This window comes from Pomacea canaliculata, linkage group LG11, assembly GCF_003073045.1.
Source record: "Pomacea canaliculata isolate SZHN2017 linkage group LG11, ASM307304v1, whole genome shotgun sequence".
Taxonomy (NCBI): Eukaryota; Metazoa; Mollusca; class Gastropoda; order Architaenioglossa; family Ampullariidae; genus Pomacea; species Pomacea canaliculata.
In genome coordinates, this window is record NC_037600.1 from 34,871 (window position 1) to 49,604 (window position 14,734).

At 44.1% G+C, this 14,734-nt stretch overlaps 3 protein-coding genes across 4 annotated transcripts in view; 2 read left to right on the forward strand and 1 right to left on the reverse strand.

The window, feature by feature from the left end:
- Positions 1–2,193: 2,193 nt before the first annotated feature.
- On the forward strand, positions 2,194–6,748 carry LOC112576112. Of its 2 annotated transcripts, none has more exons than XM_025258363.1 (4): positions 2,194–3,069; positions 3,457–3,689; positions 4,220–4,240; positions 5,602–6,748. In XM_025258363.1, the coding sequence occupies exons 1-4, from the start codon at positions 2,797–2,799 to the stop codon at positions 5,993–5,995; spliced, it is 921 nt and encodes a 306-aa protein (XP_025114148.1). In that variant the 5' UTR covers positions 2,194–2,796; the 3' UTR covers positions 5,996–6,748. The 2 variants fall into 2 exon arrangements, with proteins under 2 accessions (XP_025114148.1, XP_025114147.1); XM_025258362.1 differs by having other exon boundaries at positions 2,198–3,069; positions 4,220–4,442; positions 5,615–6,748.
- Positions 6,749–7,695: 947 nt separating this feature from the next.
- Positions 7,696–11,728, forward strand: LOC112574653. Its single transcript, XM_025255849.1, has 3 exons — positions 7,696–7,895; positions 8,214–8,505; positions 10,352–11,728. Exons 1-3 carry the CDS (start codon positions 7,775–7,777, stop codon positions 10,374–10,376), a joined length of 438 nt encoding a protein of 145 aa, XP_025111634.1. The 5' UTR covers positions 7,696–7,774; the 3' UTR covers positions 10,377–11,728.
- Positions 11,523–14,734, reverse strand: part of LOC112574652 (cubilin-like) — a 50,252-nt gene continuing 47,040 nt past the window's right edge. The window contains exons 19-20 of the mRNA XM_025255848.1: positions 14,461–14,592; positions 11,523–13,915 (exon numbers count right to left, since the gene is read on the reverse strand). Of these exons, the coding sequence (XP_025111633.1) occupies positions 13,776–13,915; positions 14,461–14,592 (272 nt within the window). The 3' untranslated portion in view covers positions 11,523–13,775. The remainder of the gene's footprint in view (positions 13,916–14,460; positions 14,593–14,734) is intronic.

Consider the following 14,734-nt stretch of genomic DNA (forward strand, 5'->3'; position numbering starts at 1 on the left):
ATTATTTTCTCCTTAGCAGACCAGTAGCTATCTATGGTGTAGCTTGAGAAAAATTTATTGCTTGGTGCGATGACCATTTCTTAGAACTTAATGTAAGACCAAAGAGATAGTCTTTTTATTTCCGTCGGAATTCTCCACAAGTCCCGTAAGTGTCATCCACAGGAGGTGGAAATTGTTCCTGCTTTTAAATACGTAGGCACGGTAAGGCACCATCTTTAACAGGCGACTTTGCTGGGATGTGAACACTCAAACTGTCGTGAAGATGATTCAACAGGGCCTCATCCTTCTCCGGAAGTCTTTCTCTGTCTCCCAGCAATTTCTTCGGCTCTTTTATACATCCAGAGAGCGTGCTTTCCTCGTTTATCTGTTTCTACAAGAGTTTATCGGTGAAGGACAAGAGGAGCTTACATCGTACGTGTGGTATCCATCTTGTCCGAAGTCCACAAAGCCCACAGTGGTATTAAAACATTGTTTGAATGGGAAGACACCTTCTGAAAGTGTCTGCAATCCTTCGTGATGACTCGCACGTTCTGTGGAGAGAATTCTTCTAACTCGCCATCGTGCCGCCCACTTTGTAAACCTGCATGCATGACCGACAGACTGAGGTCCTGCGTTGTTAGAGCCGTGCATCTTTAGGATGCTGCTGCATGAGTACAAATGAATGAAACATGAATGGTAAAGTCTGTTTGGTGCACATGAATGTGTTGTGATATTATTTTTATTGAGCTGCCCCCGCATTGTCCTCTCAAGCCTATATATTTCCATCCATCATCATCAATCATCATCATCAGCAGCAGCAGCATCATCATCATCAATCATCATTTATAACGCGCAGGTGTCCATTCATACGAATGCTCTTTGCGCAGTAAAAAAACAAAATAAAGAATGCAAGTCATGTTGTCTGAAACTGTGTGGCCTATGCCCTCGTCAGGGTCTGTTGTTTTGATGTTAGCGAAGACAGTTGTTCCCACACGCGTGCTCTCGTTAACATCAGCAGCAGAGAAAAGTTTCTCAAACTTGGAAAAGGCTGTCATTGACATCATGGACATACAACGTGGTGCTGACTTGAAGAACAACATCACCTTGAATGTCGAAATTCAGCCATATTTGATCCTGTTTCTCTCTGTCGAGTTTGGTGTTTAGTCTGATATTCCACACACCGTTGGATCCTGTGACTAGCTCGACTGTAACGTATTGCTGGGAAGCAGATGTCATAGTAACATAGTAACATAGTAACGATGGTCAGTATATCTGGCCGTGAAGTTAAAAATGATCATGCCATTTGGAGTGTTCTCAGGGGCATTGTATGAAAAATGAAGGGTAAGATCATCGGGTGCTTGGCCCCACTGTGCCAGCACCACCAACATTAATCGTGTCATGACCAAGTACAGCAGCGTCCGTTTGACCAGCATCTCCAAAGTTCACAAAGAACGCTGATTTGTCAGTCTTCAGTCCTGTTGGCGAGTGCTGATCGAGCTACATGCACTGTGGTTGTATCTTTGTGACCTGTATATAGCTGATCGACATAGGCCACACTGTCAAACTTCACGATGACCACTTCTGATGACGATAACTCATTCATGTCGACAGTGACCTTCGCCTTGTTTTATGCCAGTGGTGGCGAAGGGATGTCTGAAGGCTGACTTGCTGGTGGAGAATCAGACATTTGATAGTCGGAACAAACACAATGCTTTGTTACTGATTTGTCAGACATATCTTTTGTTTGTCTTTAACTTCTTATCACTCTGGAATCTTGTTTCTAACCCCGGGTTCAGCGCCTACACTGCGCGACATTTGACACTGTGTGTTGAGTAATAATTAATATTATAATATTTAATTATTATCTGTATAAATTAATATGATGTGCTTGCATGTCTAGGTGTAAAGCGCATTGAGTCTGGCTGATGCTGGAAAAAGGCACTATACGAATATTATTATTAAGGGGCATTGTTGCTAACCACCCAAGAGAAAGGGTTTGAGTTTCTTATCTCAAAGCAGTATGAGAAACCAATTTTGGGGTGAACAGGTGTATCTTGTAATGGAAATTTCACAAATCTTAAAGTAATTATCGGTTGCATAGCCCGTAAAGATGGCGAAGACTTGTCGCCATAGCTACAGATGTACCAGTGCGCTACCAGGCTCCCTGGCTGCTGTCGTAGAAAGCATGACGTCAAATGACGACGACGTAAGCGGCGTGTGACGTATGACAGGGATGACGTGTGACAGTTCTCGCCTCCACATGGCAGTTGACACAACCGCGCCGGCAAGTCCGTTAGCGTCAAGGTGGGCGAAGAGGTCTGTAGTGGACAGCAGCACTATTCAGCTGGTCACGTGGCGAGCATTGGGAAAATAGTTTGCACATCACATCGGAGAGAAGAGGACATCTGTCCTACGACCTACGTGCGTCGTGCCGCCACAGTCCTGAGTGGGCCGAGCGAAGTAGGACAACAGTTAGAAGCGCAATTGGTCCGGTGACTGCTGCAGAGACTCTCATTGGTGGATTGATAACGAGCTCTTGAATTATTGCTACAGAGAGAGAGAGAACTTACTTGTAGCAACTGCAAGAAAGAGGTTGTCGCCAAAACTCACAGCGTTCATTGATACCTTCACCCAGACACCTACCCGTACATTATGGGGTAGGGGGGACGTGACTGATAGCAATGTCCATCGTCTAAACAGGGGAGTATGCTTCATTACACACTGCAGGTAATGAGTGCACGGATTACAGTTCACACCGCTGCGGGGTGTTTGTAGAGTAGTTGGGTAACTACATCCACCCGGGTCGCGCATCACGAGATGTCAACAGGAACAATCAGGTGCTGTCTGCAGGACACCATGCTCACCCCGCCCTCGGCAGCGCGTCGTGCTCTGGGCATTGGCGCCATCTTGGTGGCCAGCACCCTGTGGAGCGTGGTTGCAGCTGTGCAGGACGTGCGGATGTTGACGATGTTTGTGTTGACCCAGACGCTGGCGTACTATGTGAACCATGTACACGGCATGCTGTTTGTCGCCACGCTCCTGTCCATCCTGTGGACCAAACAAGTGGCCATGCAGTGGTGGAAAGGGCAGGTAGGTAGTCAACAGTTCGTTTCACTATGTTGATGTCAGTGTGACCCATAACTCTACAATTTACAAACATTGTAACAGAAGTATCGACTCCCTGTCAGAATTGTGAATGTAAGATCTTATCTACCCGCCATTCGTCCGTCACAAGTGTTGCGCAAAAAAAAAGGAAGTGATGTCGTAAAAGAAAGTACATGTACACAAATCATTAATAGTAACTCCGAGAGAAATCCTTTGTGTGGGTAGAGGTAGGACTGGCGAGATAGCGAGTTGGAACTATTTTCATGCCTAGGATTGTTTTCTTCACCTTCTACTCATTTCTTGCCTTTGTCCTGCTTCCCATCTATGTCCACTCACACCTACATACATTGACTAGCAAAGTTCTGTCCCCAGTTGCTGACAACCAAGTTCTTCATCCGGCTGGGTTACTTGCTCCTACCGCTTGCCGGGTCCTTGCTGCTGACTATGTTCTTGTGGACTCCATTGTACCGAGTGTACGCAAGTGTCAACTACATCTTCGACCCTTTTACCGGCTATTATCTGATGCAGTGGCGAGAGATTCTGTTTGTTGTCGCTGGGCTGTTTATTTTTTACAAGGCCGTCCGCAGCCTGGAGTTCTGGCGCAGGTAGGCTTTAGTGTAGACCAGTGGTTCTCAAAGTGGTTCTCACTAGTGGTCCGCGGGCATAAGTCAGGTGGTCCGCGGCTGACAGTCGTCATATGTCAGCAAAGTGATGTTTAAAGTGATGCATTCCTCGCATTAACATTTTAATTACAAAGAACGAGGTGCGTAGTTTTATGTCAACTTATTACTATGCTACTGTCACAAAAAGACATTTAGTTTTGAATTGTAGTGAAACAAATGCGGCAATTTAAATTTGAAATTCATAGTACAGAGTGATTTTTAGGCCTTGGTGGTCCGCCATATTTTTTACCTAAGTAAAGTGGTCCGAGGGCCAAAATACTTTGAGAACCTCTGGTGTAGACAATATGGTGACGTATGTGTGCATGCAAGTCGGGGAATGACTGGTGGTTCATACATACATGACAGGGAGTGACTCTGACAGTTCATACAGGCACGTGCAGACAGGGAGTAACTGCAGTTCATTCATACACACAAGCATATTCTTGTCAACCCGTGCACGCCATTTGTTGTAGCGCCGACAGGCAGACACTCACAGGCAGTTGTGGGGAAGACTCACAGCCCGATGGCAGGACCCGGCTGCAGCGGATAAACCAATGCACCTGTGATGCCGTGTCCCAAGTTAACGGGAAAGTCTGTCGCACGTTCCGAAGAGCCAGGCTTGGACTACACACACTCTGGCCCTCAGCTGGTGCACCCACAGCCACACTGACCAACAGGGGGGGCAGGTTTTTGCAGGTAAATGTGTTTGCAGTTACAGGGAACGTTTGAAAAAGAATTTGAGACGAAGACTTTTCATTTTCCAGAGGTTTTGTCTCACAGCATGCTGTTTCCACCACTCTTTTCTCTCAATCTTTTGAGCAGTTTCTCGTTCTCTGCGAAAAACAAAACCCTACGGGAATAATAATAATAATAATAATAATAATCATCATCATCATCATCATCATCATCATCATCATCATCATCATCATCAATCATCAATCATCATCATGGTCGCACTTAACAAACACAAATTACAAAAGAAAGAGGAAAATCCTGCGGCTCTCTCATGCAGTTAACGGAAGACTTTGTCGTTGATCCTCTGGATGAGCTCCAGTACACTTACAATGTACAGGTCGTAGATGTGTTGTTTCTCCCGCGGCGAACGCAGACCACATCAGTCAGTAGTCCATAGTCGTGGTGACTAGAGATGCCCTTACACCGCCAGCTAAAAAAGATGACGGGAAAGGTGACAGTCATCCTTGCTCTGGTGGAGTACATCTGTAGAGAATGTGATCCGTTACTATTCAAATATAAAGGTCGTCAAATCAATGTTTCGTCGGTGGCGAACATCAGTCGATGCTCAGGCCATGTGTACATCCAATAATCGAGAGACTGCTGGGATCAGTGTGGTCACCAGACAGACAGAAACTGTATTAGAACATGATCAGTGTAGTTAGTCACCAGACAGACAGAAATGTATTAAAAACATGATCAGTATGGTCACCAGACAGAGAGAAGTCCCAGTGACGACAACAGAGAGCACTTTCCCATATAATGGTCACCAAAATAACAAACAAATCCAGCAGATAGACATAAAATGCGGGCAGCTACCTCCCTCAAGCCTGTCATGTTTTTCATAAAGCTGAAAACTGCACTTCACAAGGTTGATGGTGTGACTGATGGGGACAGTCTGTACCGAGCTCATGTACTTAAGTGAACATCATCTACAGCAGATTATCTGCTCATGTTGCTGTCTACAGCAGATTATCTGCTCATGTTGCTGTCTACAGCAGATTATCTGCTCATATTGCTGTCTACAGCAGACTGTTCTATGTTGTTTCTGAGAGTGGACTGTTGTCTCACGCCGATGCTATCCAGAGACGATTGTGGTGTATCGTTGTGCTCTGTGTTCTGTTGGTGATTTCCAGAGCACCATGTCTGAGAATCCAGATGGCCCCCAGGGAAGCAGAAGCCTTGTGGTTTTATCCCATCACGTGGACTCTTCACAGCCTGCAGTACCCCACAGACTTTCCACAGACAACATAATGTTCGTCGCCCCATCCCATGCCATCGCACAAGAGGCCGGGACCTCCGGGAGGTCCAAGTGCAGAGGCCGACAGCGCATGACAGCAGACCTGGAGATTGCCAGCACCTCGAGTTCCGGGCGATTGCACGCACGCAGGACAGCGCCAGTCACGCGCAGCCAGCACCGCACGTTCCTTCTGGAGAAGCGTGGCGGGGTCAAGGCACAGTTCCTGCGAGAGTGTCGCCACCCGCTGCACCTCTGTGAGCCTTGCCAGTGTCGCTAGCTGCTACACTGCCAACACCATGCCGACTCCATCAGACTCCTGTCTGACGCTGCTGTGAGTGAGAAGTTTCACCTGCACAACTGCTGCTGTCGCGGTTTACACCTATAAAGTGTTGCTGTGACAGTTTACACCTGTACAACTGCCGCGAAAATCCATTTTCCTTCATCAAGTTGCATCATGTACAACACACGATGTGGCTCCTTCTACATCCAGGGACGTGTGACCAGACTAACAAATAATGCCATGCAAGTACAGCACCGATGCGGCTGAACGAAATTCCTGCTACAGCTGTGACTTGTACAGAGGAAATGGATGAAGACACACGAAACCCTTTCCACAGGTCACATGCGTGGGTCAAAGGTCATATAGAACATTTATCAGTAGCTGGCCATAGTGTTGGGGGTGAAGGAGTTAGCACTGACACTCTAGATTCTAGAATGTGCGTGTGTGTGTTGTAACATGTGCCCGTGTTACAGATGAGAGTGGGAAATGAATGAATGAAAAACTAAACAAATGTCTGCCTTGAAAACTTCTTAGATTACTGGCACTGCTGTCGAGACTTCTGCATTATAAACGTTTATTGTTATAGGTGATTTATCATATACACTATTTTCAGAACATTTTACATTTTTATATTACGGCTTTAAACTAAGCTAACTTGGTTAATTTTGAGCAGCTCCAAGAATCTGCACACAGACTTCTATTCCTGCTGTTATGGGGTTGTGACAAATAAAATTGGGTAACGTTTCCTCATTCTTGGTTTTCTGAATAACATGTTGTGATACATTTCACAGCTATATGCAACTGCCAGAAATAGCACATGCTTATCATGCAGCATAAATATACGGGGTAGTCAAGTGAGACGTTAGTTTACTCCTTGCCACTCCTGGGGGAGACTAGAGAGCCGCAACAATACCTGTCCAGGAGAAAACAAAACATACAAACCTTAAAGGGCGATACGATGCTCAGCGAATATCGCTGGAAATAAAGCATAAACCATCACAAAAATATTCCGGTGGCATTTTGTACGAAGAGGTATGGGTAATATTATATTAATGTTTTACTCTTAATCACACCTGGATTAGTCCAAAAAACAGGAAGTGACGCAAAGAAAGTATTTCTAAAAGTAGTGTCGTCTGCATGAGCTGAACTCAAAGAGAAAAGATGCCATCCTCGGTAAAAGAAAACAGACCAGAACATAATGTGCTGTTGCTGAATGCTGTCTTCCACACTCAGATGGAGGTTGTACTCATTTAGGGAATCCTAGAGATACTGGCTACACACGCCAAGCCGTGGACCTTGGTCCCCACCCCGTACTCGGGAGTTTGCTCATAATTTTATCCTGCACATTGTTAACAACTGACAGTGTGAGCATGAACTAATATCTCTATATACGTCCATATGTAGCTAAACCACTGTGGCTAAACCGGAAGCTTTGCACCAACCAGCCTCGTTCTAGTAGCTGGCTGAAAAAAATTGTCTGCAAGCTGTCCAGATATATATATATAGTTCGTGGTGTGACAAACAGAGAAGCAAGAATTGAGGTGACAAACTACGAGGAGCTTTAAACATGTGCAAGTAAGTAAATAATAGATTTTGCATGCAACTAAATGAGGAAGACAGAAGTTATAAAACTGATAAATGTGTATAACATTTTTATGTAATTATATATTTCATGGTTAAAAATTCATTATCAGCAGTCAGTTAAAGTGTAACTATAAAATAAATTTGCAATGCTGGAAATTACCCCTATAAAAATACAAATACTGCTTGTACCCAATGAAACTGTCCAGAGTAGGGCAGAAATTTTCGTCCTCTTTCCTAGTAACAGGTAAGACTACTGTTGCAGGATTCCTGAGTTTTATAACAAACATGACTACGGCCCCGGGGAACTGGGCAGGTGAGCGAGAGTTCACCTCAATTCTCATGTCAACATCAAGTTGAAGGGGAACCATACTACAATACTCACACGTGGATCACACACTGTACCGAACACAAAACTCGATGTGTGATGTAGCGTATAGAAACAGATTTAATAACCATAATACATACAAATACATACAATGTAAAGACTCGTCTGGGAGTCCCAGTGCTATCAGTGCTAAGCGTACTTTCACTATTCCAGTGCTGTTACCTCTCTATCTCTACCATTCACTCTCACACGCGCACCAACTTTAGTTCTAATGTTAAAGCTGTTCTTGTTATTGTGTGTTCACAGTGATGGTTGGATGGAGACCAATACTTCAGCCCACAAGTATGTGGTTCCGCCTGTCCGTCGTCCTTTCTGTCCGACCTGCCAACCTCGTCAGAGAGGACGACTGCTCACCCGGCGACACGGAGTCGAGCCTGTCCCAGGGACACACACGTGGTGTCTCCGACGACTGCACCGAACGAACACCACCTTCATGTAAAGTTCTCCAGCTCCTTAGAGTGCGGAGAATCCAGCAGATGCTCTCCTTCCTTGAGTACGACGACTTCTGGCCTTGGCGTCCGACGTATACCTCTCGCAGGTAGTGCCAGTCCTCTCACAGGTAGTGCCAGTCCTCTCACAGGTAGTGCCAGTCCTCTCACAGGTAGTGCCAGTCCTCTCGCAGGTAGCGCCAGTCCTCTCACAGGTAGTGCCAGTCCTCTCACAGGTAGTGCCAGTCCTCTCGCAGGTAGCGCCAGTCCTCTCACAGGTAGTGCCAGTCCTCTCACACGTAGTGCCAGTCCTCTCACGGGTAGTGCCAGTCCTCTCACAGGTAGTGTCAGTCCTCTCACAGGTAGTGCCAGTCCTCTCACAGGTAGTGCCAGTCCTCTCACGGGTAGTGCCAGTCCTCTCACGGGTAGTGCAAGTCCTTTCACGGGTAGTGCAGTCCTCTCACGTAGTGCCAGTCCTCTCACGGGTAGTGCCAGTCCTCTCACGGGTAGTGCAAGTCCTCTCACGGGTAGTGCCAGTCCTCTCACAGGTAGTGCAAGTCCTCTCACGGGTAGTGCCAGTCCTCTCACAGGTAGTGCAAGTCCTTTCACGGGTAGTGCCAGTCCTCTCACAGGTAGTGCAAGTCCTCTCACGGGTAGTGCCAGTCCTCTCACAGGTAGTGCAAGTCCTTTCACGGGTAGTGCCAGTCCTCTCACAGGTAGTGCAAGTCCTCTCACAGGTAGTGCCAGTCCTCTCACAGGTAGTGCAAGTCCTTTCACGGGTAGTGCCAGTCCTCTCACAGGTAGTGCAAGTCCTCTCACGGGTAGTGCCAGTCCTCTCACAGGTAGTGCAAGTCCTTTCACGGGTAGTGCCAGTCCTCTCACAGGTAGTGCAAGTCCTCTCACAGGTAGTGCCAGTCCTCTCACAGGTAGTGCAAGTCCTTTCACGGGTAGTGCCAGTCCTCTCACAGGTAGTGCAAGTCCTCTCACAGGTAGTGCCAGTCCTTTCACGGGTAGTGCCAGTCCTCTCACGGGTAGTGCCAGTCCTCTCACAGGTAGTGCAAGTCCTCTCACGGGTAGTGCCAGTCCTCTCACAGGTACTACAAGCCCTGGTCACGTAGCTTTTTTATTTCCACGGTGACAGCAGGCTGTCCTGACAGTTCTTCATCACTGACTCATCCCCCATCCTGATGGTTCTCTAACCCAAGCGACCTAAATTCCTCCCGAGTCTCGCCCTCTTGGCTTAAGACCAGTCTCGAGGTACAAGTGAAGTCGGCCTTACAGGTGCTGAAGTCGTTTCGACTGCTGACCAGTTGCTCCGTCCACTCTAGTCGTGCCAAGAAGTGTTCTGCTGGTCCTCCTGTTCCCCCCCCCCCTTTTTTTCTCATTCACATACGAGGGCTGCCATTGGTCACTCCCCAACCAATCTAGTAGCCAACATCAACAAGAGAACGACCACCCTACTGACGTTCCGCTCAGCCTGCAGTGCCATGGTGGACAGGTGACTCACCCCCACTCCCCGTCAACCTGGCGGACAGGTGTGGGAGCCCCTGAGGTGTTTCTTTGTTGACGTTTTGTTGGCTGACTGTAACCACTTAGGGTTGTCTCCTACTTACAATACGTCTGCGCTCCCACCGCTTACAACACTTCTACACTGGCCTAAGGGCCCTCAGCTTGTCAACAAGCCACCCTAGACCTTAACTGGGGCGATTGTTACTTCCCCATTAAAGTTACCACATGACAAATACATGTACCTATGTTTGAAGGCTTATATTTTGAACAGTAAGCATAATTATTTACACATGGTTTGGGAATTATTTTAAAATGAACTCTTTGCATAACTATATAGATTTCAATGGAGAATATACAACATAAAATAGCCAAAAACCAGTCCCCATCTAGCAATAAGTCGATATGACAACCATGTGTAGTCCAACACGACCACTGTGGATGTGGCAGGCCTGGACCAAAGAGTGACGATTAAAAACTAGAAGATGGCACCAACAACAGTTACCAACACCTGTGGCATTATACAGCAACCCTCCCACAACTACCCTAACAACAGCAACCAGCCCCTGCAGCATCTCAGAACAACAGCCCTCCTTCCACACCTACCCTAAACCTTCCCCTACTCTTTTCTTTCTTCCCCCTCCCTCAAGTATCTCATCTACCACCCACCACCGACACAAACACACATCAATGCAAAATCATCCCAGGTTTAAGCACTTAACCTTTGTCGGTGTCATCAATAACAATAGAACCTTGTGCAAACAGCCTTCCGATAGATGAGGTAGAAAAATGAATGAGCATTTATCAAATGATGAATGCCAACTCAGTGTTCTGAACAGAAGTGTTTGCCAGTCAGCAGTTCACTGTCACAGGTGTCAACTTACAAAAATGTTTGCCAGTGAGCAATTTATTGTCACATGCGCTAGGACCTCTCTTCACAGCAAGAAGCATTCAAGGCTATGCAATGTGAAGAAATACTTTATTCCAAAGGCAATGAAAACCATCGTTAATATAACACTTACTGCATCTATTTTCATGTATTTATATGTTCATTTTTAACTGTTATCAGTTGCTTACTGATGTTTTATTATTCGTGCAGCTCACATCCAGAAACCATATGACCTGCCACTCTCTATCCAAAGGTTGATCTACATAAGCATTTATTAAAATTTTTAACCTTTGCATGCATGAAAATGCTCACACATTTCTGCAGGTAAGCAGACCCTCCATGTGTGTACAGGTGTACATGATGTTAAATAACTCTATAATCTAGCTCTGGGCCATGGAATGAGGAAAACCATCTGAACGAAAGTCACACCTTGGCTTCAGTGATTGGGGGATATGAGCATTCTTTACAAACCATTTTTCCCCGAAGTTAATTCAAATGGGATAGGGTTATGTTTAAAATTAACCCCAAATTAACTAAGAATATGCTCATTCATCCACATGAGGCACATTATTTACATTAACAAACACAAATGAGCTTGGACTTGATGACCCTGTTGTCCAATAGTTCTGACAAATCCACTAACACCACAGAACTCAACACCAGACATTACATATGGAAATTCATATTTCTTCTCAACTCTTCAGTCATATAAAATTACGTCTGCATCAAGTATTTCCAAGTGAAAAGAAATGTTTATTTTCAAATGTAAAAGAAAGGCAAAAAACATACATTTTAAAGGTGACTATAGATCCTCTTGTCTACATATTTCATGGTTATAGATTACATCGGTGGACCAAAAAGAACTGTACACATAATGCATCTTGTGCAATCTTCAGTCACAGATTAAATTCAGATCTTCAAACAAAGCAGAAAAAATGCCCACTTAGTATCTTTAAAAAGTTTTAAAAGAAATACCTAGAAGCTGCATTAAAATGACTACACGAGGTTAGTATTTTAAAAATTCATCTCCAGTTATAGGTAAAGTAATGATGTCAAAAAACAGCATCTACCAATACAATATGCACATTTCACACTGGCTGACAATAGGAGAAGGCAGGTGTCACTCACATGTTTAACACATACAAAATAAAGCTGTACATGCACAAGCACAACTTTTTGCCTATCAGCCAGTCAACTTTATTAATGCTCTATCTCTTGACGAAATGTCACATCTGAAAAATCGGAATAATGGCACAGGCAGAGAAGGACCACTCATTTCTAGTCTATTTGCCTATTCCCACTGCATGATGGCTGCTACCAGTAACAGTCAAGTGCATCAGCATGTGGCTAATATTTGTCACGTGTCAGCTGTGCAAGCCTACACACTTCAGCATATGACAAATATTTGTTAGGTGTTAGCCAGTTAAGACTATGCACACCAGCACAATGTCAGGTGGGTGTCAAAAGGTAAGCAATGTCAGGTATCAGAAGGTAAGAATAATGTCAAATGTCTATGAGCTGCGAGTAAGTAATCATATTACCATGACAACATATTGAATGATGACAAAACTGTTAGTGTGAGAATCTGAATCACTGGCTTCAGTATTTTATCAAGTGATCATGATAACTTGTTCAAACCTATTGGAACATTTTGGTCAGCTCTGCACATACAATATTTAAGAACACTTCTGTTCAATGTGGCTACTGGTTAGTTAAAGTTAAATAAAATCTGACTTTCCATATCAATACCAGCATTTGCCCTTACAACTGACAGCACAAGGAGAAATGTAGAATGTTAAAACCAAAAGTAACAACCACACCACCATCTCCAACTGAACTACCCTGTCTGCAACATAAAAATGTTTTTTACTGTGGTCCATGTAAGCTATTACTGTCTCAGAGTGACATTCTATATGACATTTTGCCAGGTGGCAGACAATGCTCTTGTGAATGTCAGCTACAAGAATCATGTCTCACTAAGTGTTCTAGTTGATGTCTTTAAAAAGAATCTCATTTGTGCATTTTCACAGGCAAACATGGTTGGTTATGATGTATACTCACAGTAGGTGTTTAGGAGTTCAAGTGTACTTGCATGTGGCTACGTTAGTTTAGGTTAGGCTATATGTATACTCACAGTAGGTGTTTAGGAGTTCAAGTGTACTTGCATGTGGCTACGTTAGTTCAGGTTAGGCTATATGTATACACACAGTAGGTGTTTAAGAGTTTGAGCCTTTACTCACAGTAGATGAGTAAGAGCATGACATCACATACAGTAGGTGAGCAAGATCATGATATCACTGCAAGTGGCTCAGAGAGGTCATCTATGAGGAAACAAAGGGAGATAACGTACCTGTGTTGCTATTAACAAGGCGACCAAGAACAGGACTGCTTCAAGACTGTACTAATGGAACCCTGACTTTTTGACAGTGCCCTTTTACATTATTATTTATATCTTGCTTGTTAATACTTGTTGACATGTGAGTACAGGGTCAAGTGCAGTGAGATCACAATACAAGGCAAAGAAAGATGTGCTCTACCAGTATGCTATAGTCTTCATGGAATTAGACGTAGTCTACCAGTTCGGCTATAGTCTTCATGGAATTAGATGTAGTCTACCAGTATGCTATAGTCTTCATGGAATGAGATGTAGTCTACCAGTATGCTATAGTCTTCATGGAATTAGACGTAGTCTACCAGTACGGCTATAGTCTTCATGGCATGAGATGTACTCTACCAGTACATTAAAGTATTTATTTTGATTACAGAAGAATAGCAGGAAGAAATAAGAATGAAATATCTTAAAATATGCGAAGCATATGATAAAAGAAAATATAATTATCAAAATGCAAAATTCATGAAAGTAGACATTACTGAAAGAAATAAAATGATAAGCACTGCTCATTGCTAGCATATATAACATTCAAAATGCTGATTTGGTGTGTCTGTTACACAGATGGCACAGCTGTCACCCGCGCATGTCATCATCTATGTCACAACAGGCTCATCACGGAAACTTCTGTAAGCATTGTGGCGATAGCGGCGCATTAGACGAGGGATACAGACAGCCAGAACCACTCCAGCCAAGATTCCCAGAATCAGACATATTGCCACCAAATAGGAATGTACTGAAAAAGAAAACATCATCACACAAGCATACAAACATGATTTTAAATTTGTAAAAAATTGTCTGTTCATCAACTGATGTATGGTGACATTGAATTAGTCTGATTGTAAAGCAGTTGTTGAGAAGGAATCAGATATGACTGTGCTACTGCCAAAATATGCTGTAAAGAGTACAGCTCACACATTGTGTGGTGTGTCCAGTGATATCCTACTTAGCTATGGCTTTACAGTTTCTAAAAATGTTTGTGAGGTTAAATGATTAGAACTTGTGAGTCAGATTGCAGTTTACTGTTTCACACAGTTTAAAACGATGAGAAGATGCTTTTGCAGATAAAAAGCATGGTCCTAATTACACCCTACTCTTCACAGTGGTGCTTAATTATGGTCTCAGTAGAGTCAGCGTTTATCATCTACAAAGATAATGACCATGTTACTAGCTGTCATTGTTCACCAATGTTAACAGTGAGTTCAACCAATCCAAATCTCTTTTCTAACTGGTGTAAGTCATTTCATTAAAATTAAGCCACTACCCTCAATAGCAGCTCACCCATTCCAGATGTGTCATTAGGACCTGTGCAGTTCCTTTCATCAGTGTCATCACCACAGTCATCATGACCATTGCATCGCCAGTCCGGATGGATACATAAGCCATTGTCACACTGGTGAGCTTTATCACAGCCTGCCAGTTACATTACCACACGAAATCTTAACATGTGAAAATTGTACTTGCAGTTTTATACTGACAGTCACAAAGTACATGGCTATTTGACAACAATAAACACATGAAATTCTGACCACATAATGTATTTTACTCCAATGAT